Raw genomic sequence first — 24,856 nt, forward strand, 5'->3', positions numbered from 1 at the left:
CCCTTTCACCTGATTATGGACAAGTGATGAACTGAACTTCCCGGCTCCCTTGTGGTAGAAGAGAGTCATCTACCTAGTTCCAATGAGTTTGTGGACAGGTGAGTTGAAGTAATGTTTGTGACTTCTAAGCTAGAGCATCTAAGAGGGTAAGACTTCTGAGCTCTTTTCCCTTCAGTGACTCGCAATATTCAAGACGATGATACTTGGTCTGCCTAGGTCCCCAAAGTAATTTTGATGAGCAGGATCTCCTACCAAATATCAAAGCACATGTAGCATGATCAAGAAAGGCATGTTTTTTCAAGCCCACTGAAATCTGGGGGTTGTCCACACTGCAGGATCAGTAACTTATCCTGATGTATAATGGAATGCTCCTTCAAACTAGCCCATCCTAAGCACATGCACGCACACCTTCATCATCATTCCTGTAATCACAAATGGGAAATGCAGTGCTTGCCTTTCACAGGCACACCAGCTGAGAATAGGAACATCCTGTCAGAAAAAAGATGCCAATCTCTGCCTTCTACCTCCTTATCTAAACTTACTAAACATAGGTAACAAGGAAATGCTTTCTTTAGCCTGATAAAACTTTCCATGGAAGTTAGCATGTCATGATTTTATTTTGTGCAAATGGCTGAAACTCCTCATGAACACTGGGGCTAGTCACCTGCCAGTAGCCAAGCAACATGTGGCCTTTCATTCAAGACATGCCAGAAACAGCTGAGTAAAGTGTGAAGGGGGATGGCTGGCAGAGCTAAATCAGCATGGATTAAAAAAAAAGATCTCTCTCTCTCATTTATATGTGTAAGTGAGGCCACTTTTATATAATAAATACATTAAATAGGATACACATCATTTTACTTCTTCAAACACATTTTTTTGTTGATGAGATCAGTGAGCTAGACGTTTTAACACACCAGGGATTCTAAGCCCACTCTTAGTACTCCTACTCCCGGTACACAGACTATCACCTCACTTACTCCAGCCTCTTACCCTCCCAACTACTTTGAAATAAAGCCCTAATTTCGCTTTCTTTCACAAGGAGCCAAATCCATAGCAGATACAGAGAGAAGAATTCCAGTTCTCACAGGAGAGCTGGTTTGCTAACCATGTCAAGATACCCGCTAAGAATAATACACACTTTAAATAATTAAACCTCTTTAAGAAAGTCCAGTCAGCCTTAAGATACTGTTTCATATACCCTGTAAAACACAATAACCTTTAAAACACCATTAAAAATTCAAGGAATTATTATTCAGCCATCAATGGATAACTTTAAAAGGGTTAAAGTGGCCTAGATAGGTCACTTTGCCCTAAGATATTACTAATATATTGATGAATTCATAAAGCATTTACTACTGAAGAACATGAGCTTTTGGCTCTTCAGTCTTAAAAAGCCAAGCCTCACAGATAGTTATATTTAAGATATTTTAGCATTTAGTGCCTCTCATTTCTACAACCTTCAAATGATAAAGGAGCTTGTACCTCAAAGCGCTCATCTTCACAACGATAGATGTGTTCTTCATACTGGGTTTTCTTGGAACTAACAAAGGTGGAGTCCTCAGACCAGGAAGGGAAGGAAACCCAAGTATCATTTAAAACCTTTGGGTAAAAGAAGAGAAACTGAAGCCAAAGTGTAACAAAGCTTTCCAGTGATTAAGCATTCTCAGTAAAAAGACAGACACAACCCTAGGGGATGGGAAAAACTACTAACATTACAGCTTTCACCTTTAGCAAGTTTGCAAAAGATGGAAAAGGTTCTGGATAGAAGCATACAACATTTTCTTCTGAGAAAAGACAGAGAAGGGTCTTGATTTCCTCATTCACATAAATTCTTGAACCCTGGTGTCACTCCCTTCCAGAGGAAGCAGAAAATTCAGGGCTGGTCCTTTCTAGGGAAGGCCTTACCTCTTTGCAGAGAGGAGTCCGTCCTGTACACTTGGGCTGCTGGTAACTCTTTGGTAGGGCTCGATAGCTGGAGCCCAACCGTTTACAAGAAGCATAATCTATCTCCATGGCAATGCCCTCTGTGGCTCGTTCCTTTGGAAAGGTTTCCAGATGTACAGACTCCTTATAGCCCAGAAAGTTTTTAAACCAATTAAACAATTCAGGGAATTTCCTGAAGAATCAAACCAAAAACTGGTGAGCAATTAGAAGCATGGTGCAGTTATCCTGAGGTATGGCTGCTACTATTTGGTGTTGGGTCTGCTACCAGGGACAGATTTGGTCCCCTCTGCTACCAGGGACTAATTCCAATGACAATTATTATTTCCTGCCTAAGAAGTCCTGCTTCTGGGTATCTGGCTTCCCTTCTTCTTATAGAGCACTCCAAGACCAGTTAGGGTGCTGATGGAAGAGCTACACTGAAACTAAGCAATAACCCGCTGTTCTTCTAATCGAGAAGACCACTTTAATGCTCAGATCATTCTTAGGTTATCAAATACAGTCAAAATTCTAGAACCCTAGAAGAGACTGGTCTCTATAAACATCCAACACTGGTCAGCGCCTTGGGAAACCACTGGTCTTGGCTGATGCCCTCTTTGCCTATTTTTCCATCTGTAGAGTTAAACTAGAAGAATTCCCAGAGGACTCCTATGACACTGACATTTTATGAGTCAACTAACTGACTTACGATGATCAAAATTATTTTTGCTTATCACATACCCCCACCTCCATACCGCACACCAGGACTTAGCCCCTCACTCCACTTACCCCAGGAAAGGAGAGACTAGCTGCACAAGCTCAGCCCGAGAGATCACCTCCTGGTTAAAGATAACAAGACAACGCAGGAAATTCTCATAGGCCTCTGCGCTCCTCAGAGCCTTTCGGACCTTACGGAGACAATCAGAAGAGAAACAGTTAGATGGGGCATCAAAAGATGCTGGACTCCTTTTAAAAGATTGAGCAAAAAAAATTAAAAAAAAAAAAAAATTGGGCAAATTGGGATGCCTGGGTGGCTCAGCAGTTGAGCTTCTGCCTTTGGCTCAGGGCATGACCCTGGAGTCCCACGATCGAGTCCCACACGGGGCTCCCTGTGTGAAGCCTGCTTCTCCCTCTGCCTATGTCTCTGCCTCTCTCCGCGTCTCTCATGAATAAATAAAATCTTAAAAAATAAAAAAATAAAAATAAAAGATTGGGAAAATTTATTTATTTATTAGATTTTATTATTTATTTATTCATTCATGAGAGACAAGGAGAGAGGCAGAGACATAGGCAGAGGGAGAAGCAGGTTCCAGGAGAGTAGCCTGATGTGGGACTTGATCCTAGGACCTGGAGATCACACCCTGAGCCAAAGGCAGATGTTCAACCACTGAGCCACCCAAGAGTCCCACAAGATTGGGGAAATTTAAAGTTACTTGATGATACCTAGTTACCCTACCAAAAACTAGTTAACCTAGTTTTTGTTGCTTCTAACAGATGCTTACAGCAAGACTCTTTGTCAACACTGTCTTCAAACTCTGGTAACCTTGAATAATTTTTCTTTCTTTTTAAAAGATTTTATTTATTTATTCAAGAGAGACAGAGTCTAGAGAGGCAGAGGGAGAAGCAGGCTCCCCATGGGGAGCCGGATGCGGGACTTGATCCCAGGACCCTGGAATCATGACCTGAGCCAAAGATGCTCAACCACTGACCCACCCAGATGCCCTGAATAATTTCTTAAGACACTTCTGCCCTCTGACCTGATCCTTTTCCTTCTTCCACTTATAATCCTGAACATTTTAATGTCCAAAAATCTAAAAATGTTCAATAGCATACACAAGGTAAAACTAGCCTGGCTAGATGAGCAATCCAGCCAAGTAAATGAGTAAATATTTAATATTGTGGTCCTTTAATGAGGACTGTAGACAGATCCTCACCAAACCAAGTAGTTTAGCAATAACCCTTTATCCAGGCTCCTGTATACTTTTACAACTGTCAGTAGACACTATATGGAATATTAGTTTTCAAAGCTAAAGATGAAAGAAAACTGTACTTTTGGTACTATACACCATACTCACTTTTAAATTTTTATTAGTCTTTAAACACACAGAGAAGTAGACCAAACAGTGTAGTGAACCCCATGTACCTGGCCCAGGCTCAATGATCAACACATAGTAAATTCTATTTCATCTATAACCATTTCCTCCACCACTGAATTTTAAAGCAAATTTCAGACATTTCATCTATACAGCTGACCTCTGAACAACATGGGTCTGAACTGTGTCCGCCTACACCTGAATTTTGACATACAGCACTGTAAGGTATTTCCTTTCTGATTTTAATAACATTTTCTTTTCTCTAGCTTATTATACAGTATATCATACATAGAGCATGCCAAGTAAGTGTTACTCGAGTGTTAAATATCATCAGTAAAGCTTCTGGTTAACAGTGAGTTTTGGGGAAGCCACAAGTTACACTCAAGTTTTCAACCCACATTATTCAAGGGTCAACTACATATCAGCATCTACCTCTGAGAAAGAAGTACTCCAAGAACAAACAAATATCATCACTCTTTAAAAATTTAACTTATTTACGCCGCACCCCTCCAGTCTTTCATTGTCACTTGTCGGCATTTCCCTCCAAGTGCCCAGGCAGCCCCCGGAAACTGTTCAAGAGCCAGGGATTCAACTGTTAGGCAGGACAGCTCACTCAGGCACAGAAGGCTGGAGAGAGCCCAGGAGAAGCCAATCACAGAGATGCTAAAAACACCTGCCCTTTGCAAAAACACAAAGGTGCAAGATAGAGTAAATCTGCACCAGATCAACCCAGGCTGGTTCCTGCCAGTGAGAAGTCTGACAGTTATCAATTACCCTGATAAAAGCAGCCTGCTAATCAAGTTGACTCCAAGGAGGAAGTCAGACACAGGAGGAGAGTTAAACCAATCTACCACACACACTGTTTACACCAGTCATTGCACCACTGGCTACGTCTCAGGATCACCTAGGGAACTCTGAAAACATACAAGTAAATCAAAACTCACACAAACCCTATATATGATACCACAAATAAATGCCACAAGCAATTAGAAGATTACAAGTCATCTGAAGTCCTCAACAACTGGACCGACTTGGATTATCAACAACTGGGAGCCCCAAACATCTTTCAAGAGTAACATCATGGGATCCCTGGGTGGCGCAGCGGTTTGGCGCCTGCCTTTGGCCCGGGGCGCGATCCTGGAGACCCCGGATCGAATCCCACATCGGGCTCCCGGTGCATGGAGCCTGCTTCTCCCTCTGCCTGTGTCTCTGCCTCTCTCTCTCTCTCTCTCTCTCTGTGACTATCATAAATAAAAATAAAAAAAAAAAAAGAGTAACATCATGCATTTTTAAAAGCAGTCTTCCACTATAGGAAATGCCGTAAACTGCTTCACAAAACCCAAACAGACAATGCTACGGTTCCAGTGGCCTGAAAGGACCCTACAACTTAGAAACCATGATAACAAGGAGAAAGTCCTAATCAGCTTGAAGCTTCTAAAACAAAGTCTTCTTGGGGACAGGGTGATTTTCTTTTGCCATTAGTAGCCTATATCAAATCTAATTCAATCATTACCTTATCAAAAAATAAGGATTCAGTTCCTACACCGTGCTTGCTGGCATCTGCCATGGAGGAATCCTTTAGGCTGAGCAGTTTAGGTTTCTTCTGCAAAGAAGGAAAAACACCAACATGTAAGATCCAAAGAGTGACGTTCCTGGGGTTTTATTTTCATCTGTGTTCAGTGGATCCATCACTGACCACTGATTAGTAATTTGAAACAAATGAGAGAATTTGTTTCTCTCACTTTACACTCTAAAGGATTTCCACCCACCTTCTCCATCTCACAGTTTGCCTGTTGGGTCCCCCACCCTCCCAGGCTTAAGATCATTCTATTTCCCAAATATTCTCTCTACCAATGGTCACAGCATTACTGTGATAACAGACTGTCCTTACTTTTTCCATTAGCCAAAAGTAACTGTATTTTGGAACCTAGCGCTGCTACCTCATCCTAGAGTGGAGGCAGAGTTGGAACACACTGCCACAAGTGGATAGAAATCAATCCTCAACCTTTAATTATAATTCAATTTTAAAAATTCATGAAAAAGTGAAGCAGTTTATTTTCCTAAGAGAAGGAATGACTCTCTTGTCAGCAATATCCACCCGGACCAATTTAAGCTTACTTTCTCAAAGGGAATGAATAAGCTGTGACATAGCTGTCTGGCAAAATTTCACTTTTAAAAAGCCATCTCTCACCTACCTGTGAAGACATGTACAAACTCTGAGAAAAGCAGCACATTTACCTTGACCACCTCAGAGTACACTAAGAACCAAAGCCTCTACTGCTTATGCTGCCTAAGGAGAAAAGCAGGTAGGGAATTCTCATCCCCTTTTCTAGTGTTTCCACCTGAGGGTGATCAGTGTGGGAGGGGACTGATGCGAGTGGAGCTTAACTGCCAACCTGATTCTTGCTACCCATGTAATGCTCTTCCCTAAAGTAAAGAGATATAAACTATTACTATGTTCAACTTGCTTTCAAAAGGAAAAGCCATTACCAACACTGAACAATAGTCTTTCAAAAGTGTGAGCAATACCTAACATGTCAGTCTTTGTAGTTAGTTGTCTGCTTGTTCACCTCCTACTGTTAGAAATTCCACTTTTATTATTCATTAATTAGATTCTGCAGACACGTCCACCTCTTCCACATTACATGTTGCTTTAGAATTCATTAAAGCAACATTCAGTACATGCATCTAGCTCTCTCCCTAGCACAGCTGCGTTACATCAAAGAGGAAGAGAACAGGCTTAGCTTTTGCAGGCAGGACGTCAGTGTTTACTAGAACAAGAAGCATCCTGTGATAGGTCACTAACAAATTTAAGATGCCCCTCTGCTACAGCCTGAAGGTCGGGTCCTGCCCTGGAGATTACGGGGATACAGATTAAGATCTGACAACCCCACAAAGGCCTCTAGACCAAAGAACTCACAAAGTATATATACTTTACTCACAGGAGGACCTTAGAGACCACGGACTTACTTCTGAAATAATTATCAAGCTTAATAACCTTCCCTCTTATTATCGTAGGGCAGGTTGAAGGCATCAAATCAGACGAAGGGAAAAATCAGTATGTCTCAGAAACCGTGGGCAGCAAATAAAAAGACATAATGACTAGTAGCAAAGAAGAGAGAAAATACAGAGAAAACAATAAAAACTCAGAAAGTTCGGTAATTTGTGTAATCAGTGATACTCTACCCTTCTTTTGCAAAGCCAGATAAGCAGCTCCGCATCAAGTTTCTGTGACATACACCAACTCACTGACTATCGAAGACCCAACTCACAACATGCTTAGGATCAGAACACACGAACAGCCCAAGAGAGCTGTTCCATGGGCAGGGCTCGTTAGAGTCCCAAGTGCGCCGCTGTCACCTATGCTCACCTTTACCGGGGGGGTGGTCCCCGTTCCAGAGTGCCTACGGATCTGGCAGCCGTTCTGATTGGGCCTCTGAGGCTTGTTGTTCAGCTGGGGCTTCTTCACAGTGCCTCCATGGTCATTTCTCACAGAATCAACCTTTTCAGCTGTTGTTTTGCTTAAAAGCTAAGTAAGACACATCCAAGACATTAATTCTCTTACCCAAAGCAGCACTATCATTTAGAAACAGTCCCCTTCTGTTTCCAGCTTCCTAACTGATTGAAGATAATAATTCTAAATAGTGTAGTTCTTTCTAGATAAAACTTACCACCGAGCTGTTGGCATCTGGTAGGAACTGTCCAAACTCTGACAACAGATCTTCCTGATTTTTAAAAAGACGAGCCACCTGGGCATAAACCTCCTGTTCAGTCAATGCCGGAGTGTAGTTTCCTCCAGCTTCCTTGGCATTTCGTTGCTCTTTCTGACAGGAAATTGCAAATGGGAAGGTAGCAAATTAGAGGGTCACTGTTTTGAAGAACTCCCTTCGGCACACTTTTTGGGACATTAGATATCTACTAGGGCTGTGCCTAAGAAAGGTCTATGTTCTTAGCACCGTTTTAACCGCAAGCTTTTAAGTTGAAAAGTGAGTGAAAAATGGTGGCTGATAATTTTTTCAAAACTACGAAGAGGGGCACCTGGCTGACTCAGAAGAGCTTGTGACTCTTAATCTTGGGGTCATGAGCTCCAGCCCCACACTGGGTATAGAGACTAAACAAATAAATAACCTTAAAAAAAAAAAAAATAGGGGATTCCTGGGTGGCTCAGCGGTTTAGCACCTGCCTTTGGCCCAGGGCGTGATGCTGGAGTCCCAGGATCGAGTCCCACATCGGGCTCCCTGTATGGAGCCTGCTTCTCTGCCTATGTCTCTGTCTCTCTCTCTCTCTCACATGAATAAATAAAATCTTAAATAAATAAATAAAATTTAAAAAAAATAATAAATAAAAGTAGGATAGTATATGTGAAGGTTCAGGGGACAAGTACCAACCAATAACACACAAAACATTAGAGAAATGTCTCCTCCTTCTCCTGTAGATGAACTACACTACAAAAACCATCCTCTAAACTGCCCAGATAATAAGCATCTGCTTCACAGGGCAGTAACTTAAAAATCCTGCCTAGCTGTTACAAAGCAATTAGAGTCAGGCAAATCAAACTAGTTTTATAAACACACAGTTTTTAACCTGTTGATTTCCAGTAAAACTTAGGGAACATAATAATGGTTATTCAAGTTCTCAGACCAGATGCCCTCAGCATGTGACCTGATTAATTAAGACATGCTGAAAGGGCAACTCTCTTACCTGGTATGTGTGCAAAATTTCCAAAAATGCTTTGTAGATGTCTGGTTGGCCCTGGAACCTGTTCTTGATTTTATTAACATAGTTGATGGCATGATTAAACTCCACAGGCTGATTGTTCTGCAAGGATGGGGCCGTTCCCAACGAGATTGTCACTGGTGTATGAGGCTGGACAGGTGGAGAGCGTGGGGATGCATATGGTGGGAGAGGGGGTGTCTGCTGACTGGCTGGAGTATGTGCTTGTAGTTGGGAAGGCTAAAAAGAAAAAAAGTCATTCTCCTCAGAAATACAGATGGTCTGACATAGGAAAGAAAGGTCAAACTAAAGAGAAACAAGGTGTCTGATCAACAAATGTACTTTATTTACTCTGACCAGGCCAGTTAGCCCAACTCAAATCACACTGGGCAGGCATGGGGAGTGCAAGGGCTCACACTCTCTAATACAGATATTTTTGTTTCAAATTTTCGAAATACAACCTGAGAAGTGGCTACATCTCCAATTACAGGGAAGAATTTTTCTAATGCAATTTTTAAGCTCACTCAACAGGTGCAAACATAATAAGAAAAAAAAAATCAACCCTTACTCTCCATAGATCTTTAATGTCAAAAGACACTTGTTGCAGAATTCCACATAAAAATCTTCTAAACCACCTCTGTCCAATAGAACTCCAGTGATGGCAATGTTCTTTCATATTGCACTGTCCTATAGAATATAGCCACTAAGCTACCCAGGGCTACTGAGTACTTGAAATGTAGCCAGTACAACTGAGAAACTGAATTTATTTTAATTAGTTTAAATTTAAACACAGCCATATGTGGCTAGAGGCTACTGTATCAGACAGTGCAGTTCTAGAGCAAGTACACACCACCACCATCATCACCACCAGCAACGGGATCTTCTGCTTGGCTTGCCATGACCTAATCTGGTAAATGGAGTGACTTTTATAAAATGATGACCCCGTGGGCAGTAACATAATCTGATTATCAGATGATCATTTCTGCCTGTGCCATCAAAGTACTACTACACAATAAAGTTGCCATCTGTTGGGATGCTCATGGGTTCACAAGGCAGGAGGTGGGGACAAAATAAGTTCTTTATAAGTTATGGATGTGTTGATCTAAACAGATACCTAAGTATGTGGAAGGTAAATGTGAACCATCTTATACCAATGTGACTACTTCAGCTTCTGTGATGAAATCACCATAACTGATGTCTCTAAATTCTATATAAAGGGGAAATATCAAAGGAGGGTGCTTTCTAGGTATGCATTTTACCTGATGCAACGTATTCCAAGTGCTCACCTTGCTGACTTTGGCAGGTGGGGGCTGAGGAGCTGGTTGGGCAGGAGCTGGGGCTGACTGGGCTGAAGGCTGAGAAGGATGCTGGGGTGGTGGCTGAGGCTGGGGCTGGATGCCATGGGTGGGGATCTGATGAACCTGGCCAGGAGTTGTCACATTCACCATGTCATTGGTTTGCACCTCAATCTTGTAGCCAGGGGGCAAGAAGGTATTGAAGCCCATAATCAGGTCGGGATGTCCTTTGAACAGCTGGGACACACGACTAATCACTCCTGGAGTGTCAATGCTGATTAAAACAAAAAACAAAACATGTACATACAAACACACACACACACACACACACACACACACACACCACAAAAAGTTAAAGTGGCAAGCTTTACCAATACCCTAGTAAGAAAAAAATGCACATTCCACTAGGTTCTCTGAATAGGAAAACATGTAAAATCAACCTGCATATCACCAAATCAACAAAATACAAAGAACTCTGAAATTCCAAAGCAATTTTAGCCTCATATTCAAAGAGGTTTGGTCACAATTTTGAACACAACATATATTCACGATAACAGTCCTAACAAGCAGATCCTTAACAGCATATCTAAAGCAGCAACTCCCACGCAGGACCCACTCTCTACCACATGAGGATAAATCATTGTGTGTTCACAGTTTTCACGAGTTACTCTAGCAAGTGAACCACGCCAGAATATTAGCGTACCCTACGTCAACTCCGAGACCAGGTGGGGCTCATCACTATCCTTCTACTTCCCTGATTGAGATGACGTGCTAAGGAAAATTAACCAACAGGGTGAATACAAAGTCCAGGACCCATAATCGTCATCAAGAAAGCAATACATGAAATAAAGACATGATCCTAAATATTAAACTCCCCAAAAGGAGGCATCCTTTATCTTTCAGCGTACGAAAATAAGCAATATCCTCCCTCCAAAAGCAACATTTCAAGCACAAAGCTTGAATACAACCACATAGATCTTTTACCTCTGAGATTTAAATTCCTTCATGATGTCAAGGAAATCATTGTAGACCTGAGGCTGACTACCAAACTGCAGCTTCACCTGGTCAAGATAGGACAGCGCATCCTCCACCTGAGGCAGGGATAAATCTCAAGGTTATAAAAAGAAAATAAGCCAAGAATTATTTAAAACAAATGATTTATGCCTAAACAAAATTAACATGAAAATAAAATGAAATAAAAATATATAATAAATATACAGGAAAGTATTAAACATTAGTATGGATGCCCATAAAACTCAAGCTTAAAATAAAAATCAATTCATAAAATTTATAGCCTTGCTTTAGATAATTTTGGGGAGAATGATTAGTGAAAAATCATCACATTAATATCATTCACTTATTCATTTCACAAGTATCTACTAAACTACAACATACCGTGCCAGGCCCAACATGAATTACTAAGGAGTCAATGACAAACAAGGCACAGTCCCTGCTCTACAGAAGTTCATTCACATCTAGCCGGGAATCCTGATACAGTAGGGTACGTGGGTGATCACAAAATGCCCAGAGAGCACATGGGAAGGGCACTTCTGCACTAAGAAAAACCTATGGGCACATAAGGGAGGAGGAGGGCTTCCCCAAGAAGTGATGTCTAAACTGAGTCCTAAGGATGAGTACAAGTTAGCCAAAGTGAAGACAGACCTACAAAGTCAGAGGAAGCAGCATGAGCATAATCCCAGACAGGACACCATCTGGTACACTGGGAAAACACAGTTTAGTTTGGCTGAAGGATCTGTGGTGAAGGGGAAGAACGGTGGCAGGAAGAGTGACAAGAGAGGAGACCGAAGAGGAAGCAGGGCCTAGATCCCAAAATGTCCTGCAAATCTTGTTAAAAAACTGTTTAGGGGAGAGGCACATGGGTGGCTCAGTAAGTTAAGCGTCTGACTCCAGCTCAGGTCATGATCTCAGGTTTCTGGGATAAGTCTCCAATCTGGCTCCAAACTCAGTGGGGAGTCGACTTGTCCCTCTGCCCCTCCCCTTGCTCATACTCTTGCACATGCTGTCTCTCTCAAATAAATAAAATCTTTAAAAACAAAACAGAAACAAACAAAAAAGCAGTTTATGGGTGCCTGGGTGGCTCAATAGGTTAAGTGTCTGACTCTTGATCTTGGCTCAAGTCATGATCTCAGGGTACCGAGTCCCACATCAGGCCCTGGCTGGAAGAGGAGCCTGCTTAAGATTCTCTCCCTCCTCTGCTCCTTCCCCTCCTCACACATGCGCTCTTTCTCTTTTCTTTAAAAGGAAAAAAAAAAAAAGGCAGTTTAGATTTTTAGTATCTGTTTTAGTGTACTCAATTTGGCTACAGTGTTGAGAACAAATTGATGCAAAGGAAGATAGATTAAAAGGAGGCAGGAGGAGGGGTGCCTATGTGGCTCAGTCAGCTAAGCATCTCCCTCTGGCTCAGGTCATGGCCCCTGGATCAAGCCCTGTGTCAGGCTCCCTGCTCAGAGGAGAGTCAGCTTCTCCCTCTCCATCTGCCTGTTGCTCCTCCTACTCGTGCTCTCTCACTCACAGAAACAAATAAAATCTTAAAAAGCAAGCAAGCAAGCAAGCATGCAGGAAACCAATTATGCTGTAAGACTAAATTCAGCATGCAATCCATAGTGGCTTGAATTGTAGTATTGGCCAAAGGAATAAAGAGAATGGGATACACACAAAAGCTTTTTAGGAGGTAGAAGTGACAGAAATTCAAGACTGACTGGATATGGGATAAGGGAGAGGGAACATTCACTAAATTATAAATTACTTGGCCATTCACAAAGAGGAACAAGACTGAAGGTCTAGAAAGTTAGGAGTCTGATTTGGGACAACTTAATTTGTACTTAGGAGATATCCAAGGGGATTACCTACTAGATGTTTCCTATATATTGTGGGAATATTTTAAATTATACAAAATAGGGGCACCTGGGTGGCTAAGTGGTTGGGTATCTGCCTTTCGCTCAGGTCATGGTCCCCAGGTCCTGGGATCAAGTTCCTCATTGGGCTCCCCGCATGGAGCCTGCTTCTCCCTCTGCCTATGTCTCTGCCTCTCTCTGTGTCTCTCATGAATGAATGAATCTTTTAAATAAATAAATAAATAAATTATACAAAATATAAGCTTAGGGAAGTTTCAGAAATAAACATATGATTTTGATAAGCCCTACTCTTGTGATATACTGTGAAGTAGAACATTTATATTCAAATAAACCATTAAATGATATTTCCAGAGTTGCCCAAACTTCCCTTATGGGAAGCTCCATTATGGGAACCATTATCCCACAGTTAGAGTATTTCATGGTTGCAAGAGTAGTTTGTATACTTTGTCAATACCCATTCATTTCACGGTTGCTTTTTCTCTACTTTTAGAAATAACACAACAATCTGTTAAAATTCAATGGACTATTTATAATTCATATTCAGAACTTTCTATATTGAAATGTTTCATTAATAATGACCAAGGTGGGGATCCCTGGGTGGCGCAGCGGTTTAGCGCCTGCCTTTGGCCCAGGGCGCGATCCTGGGGACCCGGGATCGAATCCCACGTCGGGCTCCCGGTGCATGGAGTCTGCTTCTCCCTCTGCCTGTGTCTCTGCCTCTCTCTCTCTCTCTGTGTGACTATCATAAATAAATAAAAAAATTAAAAAAAAAAATTAATGACCAAGGTGATAGAATATAAAACTAAGTTTGCAGAAGAAATACTTTGGGAGATATTTAAGAATAGCATTCACAATCACATGACAAAGAAGAATTATCAAAAATAAACATGAAATTTTGAATAAAAAGAAAACAGGCTATAGTATAATAATTACTACAGAGAAAGAAAAAGTGCAGATGTCTGACTGAAAGAAATGTGATGTGTCTATGTCTGGGGGAAAAAAAGGTACTGGTCACAGTAAACTGCTATTTAAATTAGTTACAAAATAACACTATGCTTTAAAATGCCCAGTGTAACAACCACATTATAAATGAACTATGCGGGGGCCAGGGAGGAGCGGCTGGGTGGCTCAGTTCCACTCTCAATTTCGGCTCAGGTCATGATCTCAGAATGGTGAGATCCAGGCCCATGTCAGACTCTGAGCTGGGCATAGAGTCTCCTTAAGATTCTCTCTCTCCCTCTGCCCCTTCACCCCAATAAATAAATAAGTAAATAAACTACCTGCATGTAAGCATAGTGAGGAAATTCTCTCATTACCTAAAGTAGAGTTCAATTCTTTATAAAAACGTATATGCAGCTCTAGAAACCACAACTCAGAAAATAACTTGGAGCTGGTCCTTCAGAAACTGTGGATTCAGGGAAGAACTCGGGGAAACCCTGAATCTGCCGATGTGTTTTCTTGGTTCACTTCAACAGGCATTTATTACCAAGGTCCTTAACCTCTTGAAGTACACAATCTTGTTGGGGAGACAAACATGAACAACTGTAAAGAGAACTTGCTAAAGATGTGCTAAATATCGATGCTGCTAGCATTCAACAAGTAGCTAAAATCACACTAAACATGCCTGAAATTATTCAAATCTTTCTTGTCATCAATCTGCCAGAGACAAAAAAGAAAGTATAGACAATGATGGTGCTTGAAATAACCTAAGGATTTTCACTGAATACTTCCTCATCATAGAATATAAATGGCTTATTGAAGTTGATTCAAATGCTTGTAAAGCATTTTAAGACTGATCCAAAAATGGCTGGCAATGTGGGAATACTGAATGAAGCTACAATGGAGGCACGAGAAAGCATTTTACCCCTCCTCATCAGAACAGAAATTCAACAAGTTCTTGCATCCAGGAATCATACTCAAGAGCAAGAAGAGAAGGAACAGAGCAAGAAGTCCTAACTCTGTCCATAACTCACTCTATAACCCCAACTCTAGAACCCTTTCTTACTTTCTTGATGGTTTCTGTAAAACAGACAAAGCACATCTGTATAGTTATACTCAAGTGAGGGAGATGAGTAAAATAGCTGCTGTGTTTTGACAGGACTGGCAGAAAAAGCTTATAAAAATGTATATTTTTGTTAGTTTAATAGCAAGTTTAGAAGCCCTTTTGCAAGATTAAGGTATTAACTGATGAATACAGTATTAATATAGAATTAAATCATACCAAACCAACTCTAAAAAAATATTTTCATCAGGACTTTGTGAGGTACTAAGTTCATGGCAATAATACAGTTTGGTATACAGCCATCACTCTACAAGCAGACAACCAAAATGTTTTAAGAAAAACATCAATATAGCTTGTACAAATTTTCCCAAAGACAGAGCCCAGAGTGAAAATTTCAGGCCCAAATAATTTGACTCTCTTTAAAGACTATGCTTAAGTATAGTCAACTCTTTTTTTTTATTTTTCAGTATAGTCAATTTTTAGTTACTTAACATAGACAAAATAAATTTCACAAAATCCCTCTATATAGCATTCAATTTTCTTAGGCCAATATTAAACAAGTTCCTGAGTACCCAAAGTAATGAGGGCAGGGATCAAGGAGAACTACATTAAGTATCAAGAAAAACAGAAGGCCAAAATGTTTGCTACACATGGATGTATCCTTCAGGGGTATACTGTTCATTCCTACCTGGAAGCTATTTAATTAGGCTGATAGGACCAAATGAAGACGCAACATCTTATCTCCTTATAGTTCCTTAATTTGTATTTCTTGCACTTGATTTTAAATTTTATATAAATGTAAAATAAGAAAAACAAATCTGAAACACTTACTGCAACAATCACTTATTTTGAAGTCACACTCAAGTAAGCAGAGAGAGAGGGGGTTAGCTGGGAACACAAGCTCCACTTCTCCACAGATGCCTCATGAATTTCAAAAGGACTAAAAACCTACAGCACATACTCAGCAGAACAGATGAAAACACTGACACTTCATTCACAATTATAGTCTTCCCCAATCTTTATTAAGGTTCCCAAAAAAGGAGCATGTGTTTTACTAAGGATGGACGTGAAGATGGCAGCCCATTCAGCTATTTATAAACAGGGATAAAAAGAGTAAATCGTAAGGTAATACTGGACCCAGTGACTGTACAGGACTGTAGCCAACTATGTGTACACTCAACAAAACCTTATGCCATGCTAAGAACTAAGAGTTCAATAGGAGGCATCAAAAAAAAAAGGACTTTATTTCGTATGGAAAGAGTCCTGCTATCCTGACACGTCTGAGTACCATGCATTCATGCATTCCAAAAACATTTCCTGAATGTATTCTCTGGATCAGGCACGGACGGTAAGAGGGGAAATCTAAGTAGGTTTCAAAACAAAAACAAAGTAAAACTTATGATTCAATCCCTAGTCTAGTATGTTAAAAGTTATAATGCCACTATGAATAGGCTGAAGCCAATGCTTCCTGCTGAGAGAGAAAACTTCTCAATGAAAGAAGAGGAGCTGAATATCACCTTAAGCCTCTGAAATTGCTGCTGTCCCTGCACTGGTGCAACTGGTGGGGCAGGATGAGCATGACTCTGGACCACCTGGCCTCCGTGGGGCTGCACAGCTGCTGGGTGATGATGACTGCTATGAACCGCTGCGATGGTGGGCCCGTGACTGCCAGAGCTCTGTGGCACTGCTGAAACCTGGGGTGGACAAAATGCAGACAAGAAACTTCAAGGCTTCTGCATTCTTCCCCAGATGTATCTAAAAGACATGCATGCGTATCTTTGCACACACACAGAGAATTACGGATCTTCATTGACTTACATCCTGGGGTTACATCCTGATAAATCCATTTTAGGCTGAAAATACCCTATGTTGAAAATGCATTTAATACAGCTACCCTCACAAACATCATAGCTCAGCCTAGCCTACCCTAAATGTGCTCAGAACACTTAGCGTAGCCACAGTTGGGCAAAATCATCTCACACAAAGCCTATTTTACAAGAAAGTGTTAAATATCTCATGTAATATGCTAAATACTATACAAAAAGAGAAAAACAGAATGGAATGGCATAAGGGTATCTATCAGTTGTTTACCCTCGTAATCCTGTGGCTGACCAGGAGCTGCGGCTGCTACCGCCCAGCATCAGAGGAGAGTACAGTACTTCATACTGCTAGCCTGAGAAAAGATCCAGATTCAAAATTCCAAGTATGATTTTTAGTGTACATCACTTTTGTGTTATCATAAAGTTGAAAAATTGGAAGTCAAACTATCCTAAGTTCGGGACCATCTGTATTCAGAAACCTAAATTTCCCACAAAGGGAACTGGTGAAATAAATTATAACTCACCCATATTACAACAGAATTCTCTGCCACTATTGAAAACTATATGGCTCAACACTTCTCAAACTATCTATGGCAAAGGACACGTTTTTCTTTTTTCTTTTTTTTCGTTTTTCTTTTTTCTTAAATTCCAATCCATCATGGGCCACTACTTTTATAAGATACGATAAAAATGAATTACTAGAGAAGTGAAATGAAAAATACATAAGCCCATAATTTCCATTCTCACATTTTAGAGATATATGACAAAATTACTATGTCCATGTCCAAATCACTATAAGTTTCTAAATACTCTCATTTTCTACACTCAAGGTCATTATAGATTAATAAGAAAGTATACACATCAGCCATCTGTGGACCACACTTGGAATAGCACTGATATAGATGCATATATTTTAACATTATAATATGTTCACAATTGGGCAGTCAGGGTGGCTCAGCAGTTTAGCGCCGCCTTCAGTCCAGGGCGTGACCTCGGGGTCCCGGGATGGAGTCCCTAGTCGGGCTCCCTGCAGGGAGCCTGCTTCTCCCTCTGCCTGTGTCTCTGCCTCTCTCTCTCTGTGTCTCTCATGAATAAATAAATAAAATCTTTTAAAAAATAAAATAAAAAAATAATACGTTCACAATCTGTAAGCTGAATGCATTCATGTGTTACATATGGATTTAAACTTCTAAATTTTTTCAGAAAGCACATTACAAAGCAGTATCTATAAATCAAAATAATCTTTTAAACCTTAGGTAACAAATATACAGCAAAATGTTAGCAATTTAGCTTGTGGTGGGATTAGAGAAGATTTTTATTTTGCTTATGACCCTTATTTTCTACTTCTATCCCTATTTGTTTATTTTGCTTATCTTTATTTGCTAAACAAAACTTTCTTCCAAATTGTTAGTGGTTTGGCCTCAAACATAATTATCTTCTATGCTTTTTCTCATCCTCTTATAAACTTAGAGTGAAATAAAACACAAGATCCTTTCCTTCCATTTCTATTACAAAAAAAAAAAAAATGCTACATGAAATTTCCAAAGCTTTTTTTAAATTTTCCTATTTCAGAACTGTTAATCACCACAGAAAACAACTAAGGACGATATACTTGATTTGCCAAGTCAAATAAAAAGACTAAATAACATGAGACTTCATCTAAATAATGGAAGTTGTATACTACAACATAAGAGAGGGTAAGTTTTTTTTTTTTTTCAAGTCTCCACAAATTTATAGGGGAGGGTGGGAAATAGACAATTACTTACAAACCTACCCAAACAATAGTTACATATTAGGAGTAAAAAGAAACTATTTAGACAGTTCTAAAAGCTCTAATATACCTCTAGCAAGAAGGGTTATTATTATTCTGAGCTTCTATATTCCAACATGCATGTTTTGAAGTTTTTTAAAAGGCTTAACTGGAACTTATAAACACTTGAGATGACAGGTTTTATATGAGCTTTTATATTTTGTATTACAGCTTCTAACATAGATGCAACTATCCCAGGTATAGGAAAAGTCATCAATCTGTTCAAATAAAAGTAATCACCCAAGGAAAACAAGGAGCCTTACTTTTTTCCAAGGTCGAATTTAAAGATTCAATTTGTAGCAGTCTTCTGACTGTGGCCCTCAGCCCCATAGGAGGGCATGGTACTGCTTCTAAAGGGACTCCTAAGAATGACACCTAAGGAATCACCATCTCCTACTTCCCCTGGATTTCCCTCTTCTTTGTTTTCTTCTAATAAATTCTGAGAAATTTATGGATTTATGGAATTGCTAAGTCAAAAAGTAATTAATAAATCTGCCACAGGGGCACCTGGGTGGCTCCGTGGTTAAGCGTCTGCCTTTGGCTCAGGTCGTGATCTCAGGGTCCTGGGATCGAGTCCCACATTAGGCTCCTCTCAGGGAGCCTGCCTCTGCCTCTGCCTGTGTCTGCCTCTCTCTGTGTGTCTCTCATGAATAAATTAAATCTTAAAAAAATAAAATAAAATAAATCTGCCGCAAACTGTCAAATTGTTCTCAAGAAAGATTACACCAATGTATGTTCCTGGTACAAGCCCTACCTTTTAAGTGTCACTAACAGGGCAGCCCATGTGGCTCAGCGGTTTAGCGCCGCCTTCAGTCCAGGGCATGATCCTGGAGACCCGGGATCGAGTCCCACATCAGGCTCCCTGCATGGAGCCTTCTTCTCCTTCTGCCTGTGTCTCTGCCTCTCTCTCTCTCCCTCTCTCTGTGTGTCTCTATGAATAAATAAAATCTTAAAAAAAAAAAGTCACTTAAGTTAGGTTGAAGAAGGCCTCTCCAACCACTTACATAAATCATGGTTCAAACTGACCTAGAATGGAATATTATAAATGCAGTGATGTTTTAAAGATTATGTAGACCTACACTTATGTAGTATTCAGGTGAAAAGTGGCCCACTATGTATTAGGTGAAAAGAACCAACAGGAGAACAGTATACACTGTATCATTCAAATTACATAAAAAGAGAAGTGTATCTAGATAGGTAGGCAGGTAAATACAGATACCCCCAAGAAATGCACAAGTGGGTTAAAGTCTGAAGGGTCAGAGAAAGAAGTCATCTTATATCATTTAAAACAAAACAAAGGGCAGCCCTGGTGGCTCAGCGGTTTAGTGCTGCCTTTAGCCCAGGGCCTGATCCTGGGGACCTGGGATCAAGTCCCACATCAGGCTCCCTGCATGGGGCCTGCTTCTCCCTCTGACTGTGTCTCTGCCTCTCTCTCTCTCTCTCACTGCATCTCTCATGAATAAATAAATAAAATCTTTTAAAAAAATAAAAAATAAAACAAAACAAAGCCAAAAACATGGTGATATTTACTTTCATAAATAGAAAGGGCAAAAAACACATTTCTTCCATTTCTACAAAACAGAGTAAACGGAAAAGATGAAAGATCAGCACTGGAACAACAGGAATACACAATGCTGGTGGAAATGTAAACTGGTACAACTCTGAAAAACAATTGGACATTACCTACTAAAGGCAATGATGTCACACACACACCCTATGACCCAGCAACCCTCTCCTAGATATCCGAAAAACTCTTCCTCATGTGTCCAAACCTGCTGAGTGGTCTATAAGAAGATAAGGAGTTTGCACCAGATTGTAAACCAACTCTGTTTCACTAATAAGCACACTGTTTAATTCAGCTGCCTCTGTTTCCCCATGGCAAGACTTTTTTGATTAAAAAAAAAGCAGCACATTGATTTAAATTCTGGTGCAAGCTTATCTTGTCACGGACTGCCACTGTACCACTGCAATAGGAGAAATACCTAAAAAAAGTCACACAGCACTTTTACAACAGTGAAAAATGTGGTAACAGCCTGAACGTGCAGCAACAGAAAAATGGATAAGTAAACAGGATATACTCATATAATTCATAAAAGAGTGGAAGTGACTCAATTATTTATACACGAGAATATGGGTAAGTCTTGGGAACTGCAATGAGTGAAAAAAAGTGAGTTAAAGAAGAAAATACAGGGGTGGGTGGCTGGCTTGCTCAATGGGTAGAGCATATGACTCTTGATCTCAGGATTGTAAATTTGAGCCCCAAGGTAGGTATGGAGATTACTTAAAAATAAAATCTTTAAGGGGCACCTGGCTGACTCGGCTCAGTGGAGCACGTGACTCTTGATCTCAAGGTTGAGTTCCAGACCTATTTTTGATATAGAGATTACATACAAACACACTCACATATATAAAATCCTTTAAAAGAATAAAAATAAAAAAATAAAAAAAGAATAAAAATATATGTTTTCATTTACATAAAAGTTCAAAAATACCCAAACTAAACAATTTTATTGTATAGAGGTATAAACAAAATGATTTAGGGGCATCTGGCTGGCTCAGTCAGTGGACCACATGACTCTTGATCTCAGGGCTGTGAGTCTGAGACCCACACTGGGTGTAGAGATTACTTAAAAACATTTTTAAAATAGAAATAATTAAAAGATAACAAAGAATTAAAAACCTGCGCAATGAGCACACAAGTATACATTGTTTCTGTTATTTGTTATATCTTACTTATGGATATTTCATAAATATAATTTTATATCTAACTGGATGCTTAATACAACTTTTTTTTAATTGGACAAAATCACCAATGATCCTCCCTTACACCAAGTCCCTTGCTGGGCTCCAGCGTACCTGATAGCTGGGTGTCACAGAGTACTGAATTCCCGTAGCTGACTGCATGGTCTCAGACACTGCTTCATACACAGGGGGGGCAGGGGCAAGCACCCGGTGCTGGTGAGGAAAAGCCTCTGTGCTACCAGGGATCCGACGCTGCTGGGCCGCATACACCGGTGACTCCTGGTCATCCAAACGTCGCTTCATTCTGCGTTCATGCTCAGGGATGCACCACAAAACCTGCAGAAACCAAAAGCATCAACATGCAAACCAGTCCACACTGCAATGTGATGTGTACAATTTAGGACCAGTTGCGTGCATTTACTAGAAGCTCAACTCCCAGACCAAATATCTACTTCATCCTGGAGATGATCACTGGCTAGTTTAAGTGGATGCTTGTACACACAGCCCCCACAGTGGACAGCGTATCATAACTGAACGACTGAAGTTTAAATAAAAACATGGTCTGAATTAACTTGGGACTACAGGATTGAAAAATAACCTCCAATTTAAAAACAAGAAAATATGGGACGCCCGTGTGGTTCAGTGGCTAAGCGTCTGCCTTTGGCTCAGGGAGTGACCCTGGGGTCCCAGGATCGAGTCCCACATCGGGCTCCCTGCATGGAGCCTGCTTCTCCCTCTCCCTCTCTCTCTGTGTGTCTCTCATGAATAAATAAATCTTTAAAAAAAATTTTTAAAATAAAAAAAATGTTTTTAATTAAAGTAAAAACAAGAAAATACACCTCTTTTTCTTATTCTCTAGTTTTCTCTTCAAATGCCATCATTCCTAACATTCATTACATATTCGCATGCTTACAAAAACAGTCAAGGCTTCTTCCTAACTCCTCTCAAAACCTAGTACTACCATTGTGGTCTAATTTTTAAAATATCAATTGTTTCTTTTTTTTAAAATATGTTTTTAAAGATTTTTAGTTATTTATTCATGAGACACACACAGAGAGAGGGAGAGAGAGGCAGAGACGCAGGCAGAGGGAGACTCAGGCTCCACGCAGGGAGCCCAACACGGGCCGTGGGACTCGACCCCGGGACCCCAGGATCACGCCCTGGGCCGAAGGCAGGCCCTAAACCGCTGAGCCACCCAGGGATCCCAGGGATCCCATATCAATTGTTTCAACAATTAAATGGTATCATGAAAGAGTAATAGGCTAGGAGTAAGAGGACAATGGTTCTAGACTTGCCAACAACTTCCTCATTCTTTGTGAGTTTGTTTCTCCAACTATAAAATGAGAAGGTTGGAAAAGATCATTTTTAGGATACTTTTGACTCTTAATATTCCTTAACACTAAGGAGATTGGGACGCCTGGGTAGCTCAGCGATTGGGTGTCCGTCTGTGGCTCAGGGTGGAATTCCAGGATCTGGGATCGAGTCCCACATCGGGCTCCCTGCATGGAGCCTGCTTCTCCCTCTGCCTGTGTCTCTGCCTCTCTCTCTGTGTCTCTCATGAATAAATAAATAAATAAATCTTAAAAAAAAAAAAAAAACACTAAGGAGATTCCAGAATCCCTTATTAATAATATTCCTCTATGAAGGAACATTTTCTTTCCTGCAGGATGCAAAAAGTCTAGTAATATTCTGACTAGGAATCCAGTCTGGTCTTTTTAGGGCTTTTCCAACATCTAAAGCTTCTTCAAGGGGATCCCTGGGTGGCGCAGCGGTTTGGCGCCTGCCTTTGGCCCAGGGTGCAATCCTGGAGACCCAGGATTGAATCCCACATCGGGCTCCCGGTGCATGGAGCCTGCTTCTCCCTCTGCCTATGTCTCTGCCTCTCTCTCTCTCTCTCTGTGACTATCATAAATAAATAAATAAATAAATAAATAAATAAATAAATAAATAAAGCAAGCTTCTTCAAGGCAGGGTCTCTTTCCACTTTGTCTGCATTCCGCACAGTGCTAACATATCACACACACTCAAATACTGACCATGCAGAAGGGAAAGAACAAGAGTAATGGCTAATATAATAATAGTTAGCATATAATAAATTGCAAGCACCATTCTACACAATTTATAAATATTATTATAATCCCCACAACAACCCTATAAGGTGGTGTTATTCTCTATTTTGAAGAAACTGAAATACGAGGATAAAGTAAACTGCCCAAGGCTGCACAGCTAATAGGCAAAGCTGGAATATCGATCCACCAAATCTGCCTCCAGAGCCCGAATTCTTAACCACCTCAGTATCTCTGACCTCTCACAGAAGAAGAAATAAAGGGAGAAGAAACCTTTACTTTTACTTAAGACACACATGCAATGAGCAACCTCAGCTATCTTTAACCTCTCCCACACTTAGCTCATTCATCCTTTCAGTCTCAACCCAACAAAGCGGGAAGGCTTTGGCAGCATTCACTCTTTCAATTAGCAAATATTCAGAGAGTAGATATGAAGGTGGTGTCCTACAAAAACTACTTGGGGAGACCGTATATAGCCTCACTAGTAATCAAAGAAATATAAAGTAAAATGATACCCCCAAAGCAACAGGCAAAAATTAAGAGAGAATGATGATACTGAGTGTGGCGTGAGGGTATAGGAAATTACTACTGAAAAGAAGTTTTAATTGGTATAGACTATGTGGTTGGCAATTTGTGGCATCCATTAAATTTTTAAATTTAAAATGGGCATACCGGGCAGCCCCGGTGGCGCAGCGGTTTAGCGCTGCCTACAGCGCAGGGTGTGATCCTGGAGACCCGGGATCGAGTCCCGCGTCGGGCTCCCTGCATGGAGCCTGCTTCTCTCTCTGCCTGTGTCTCTGCCTCTCTTTCACTCTCTCTGAATAAATAAATAAATAAATATTTAAAAAAAAAAAAATAAATAAATAAAATAAAATGGGCATACCCTTTCATCTAGAAATTCCACTTCTAGGTGTGTCTACCCTTTATATCTGCCAAGTATATTTACTGCAGCAAAGTATGAAAAATCTAAATGTCTATCAATAACTGAATGAAACTGATATATCCATATTGGGAAAACTATACAGCAATTAGAAAGATTGGGGTTCCCTATAAAGAAAACCCTGCAAAACATTCTATTAAGTGAAAAGAACAAGCTACAGAGTATATACAGTGTGATTTCAACACCCACACACAATGTACTCTTAAGATTTGTGCATCTCGCTATAAATTTTGCACCAGAAGGAAAAAGCTATAAACAAATACTGAACTCTAGTTAAGGATACGCATGCTCAAGGACTTCAGTGAAAGTGTACTAAAAATTTACTTTGAAATATAACGAGAAATTAGTTTGGATGGAGGAATGGATAGACAAAGCAAGTACTATTAAAATGATAATGTAGAGATCCCTGGGTGGCCAGAGGTTTAGCACCAGCCTCCGGCCCAAGGCCTTATCCTGGAGTCCCAGGATCAAGTCCCACGTCGGGCTCCCTGCATGGAGCCTGCTTCTCCTTCTGCCTGTGTCTCTGCCTCTCTCTCTCTCTCTCTCCCTCTCTCTCTGTGGGTGTCTCACACGAATAAA

The 24,856-nt window shown here is 40.5% G+C and overlaps 1 protein-coding gene and 1 long non-coding RNA gene across 7 annotated transcripts in view; one reads left to right on the forward strand and one right to left on the reverse strand.

Moving 5' to 3' along the window:
• Positions 1 to 18,993, forward strand: part of LOC140623343 (uncharacterized) — a 33,596-nt gene extending 14,603 nt beyond the window's left edge. The window contains exons 1-3 of one of the 2 annotated variants that reach the window (XR_012022981.1): positions 9,386 to 9,636; positions 18,292 to 18,416; positions 18,701 to 18,993. This is a non-coding gene — a long non-coding RNA (uncharacterized lncRNA). Of the gene's footprint in view, positions 1 to 9,385; positions 9,637 to 18,291; positions 18,417 to 18,700 lie in introns of those variants that run through there. The other variant, XR_012022982.1, reaches the window with a different exon arrangement.
• The window catches only part of SIN3A (SIN3 transcription regulator family member A), a 75,287-nt gene that overhangs the window by 31,786 nt on the left and 18,645 nt on the right, over positions 1 to 24,856 (reverse strand). For all 5 annotated transcript variants that reach the window (XM_072809748.1, XM_072809745.1, XM_072809744.1 and 2 more), the window contains 11 exons: positions 21,386 to 21,607; positions 16,417 to 16,593; positions 11,006 to 11,112; positions 10,013 to 10,295; positions 8,715 to 8,966; positions 7,685 to 7,837; positions 7,384 to 7,542; positions 5,527 to 5,616; positions 2,710 to 2,828; positions 1,906 to 2,116; positions 1,483 to 1,599 (listed from right to left, as the gene is read on the reverse strand). In XM_072809748.1, the coding sequence (XP_072665849.1) occupies positions 1,483 to 1,599; positions 1,906 to 2,116; positions 2,710 to 2,828; positions 5,527 to 5,616; positions 7,384 to 7,542; positions 7,685 to 7,837; positions 8,715 to 8,966; positions 10,013 to 10,295; positions 11,006 to 11,112; positions 16,417 to 16,593; positions 21,386 to 21,574 (1,857 nt within the window). In that variant the 5' untranslated portion in view covers positions 21,575 to 21,607. The remainder of the gene's footprint in view (positions 1 to 1,482; positions 1,600 to 1,905; positions 2,117 to 2,709; positions 2,829 to 5,526; positions 5,617 to 7,383; positions 7,543 to 7,684; positions 7,838 to 8,714; positions 8,967 to 10,012; positions 10,296 to 11,005; positions 11,113 to 16,416; positions 16,594 to 21,385; positions 21,608 to 24,856) is intronic.

Source organism: Canis lupus, chromosome 32 (genome assembly GCF_048164855.1).
Source record: "Canis lupus baileyi chromosome 32, mCanLup2.hap1, whole genome shotgun sequence".
Classification (NCBI taxonomy): domain Eukaryota; kingdom Metazoa; phylum Chordata; class Mammalia; order Carnivora; family Canidae; genus Canis; species Canis lupus.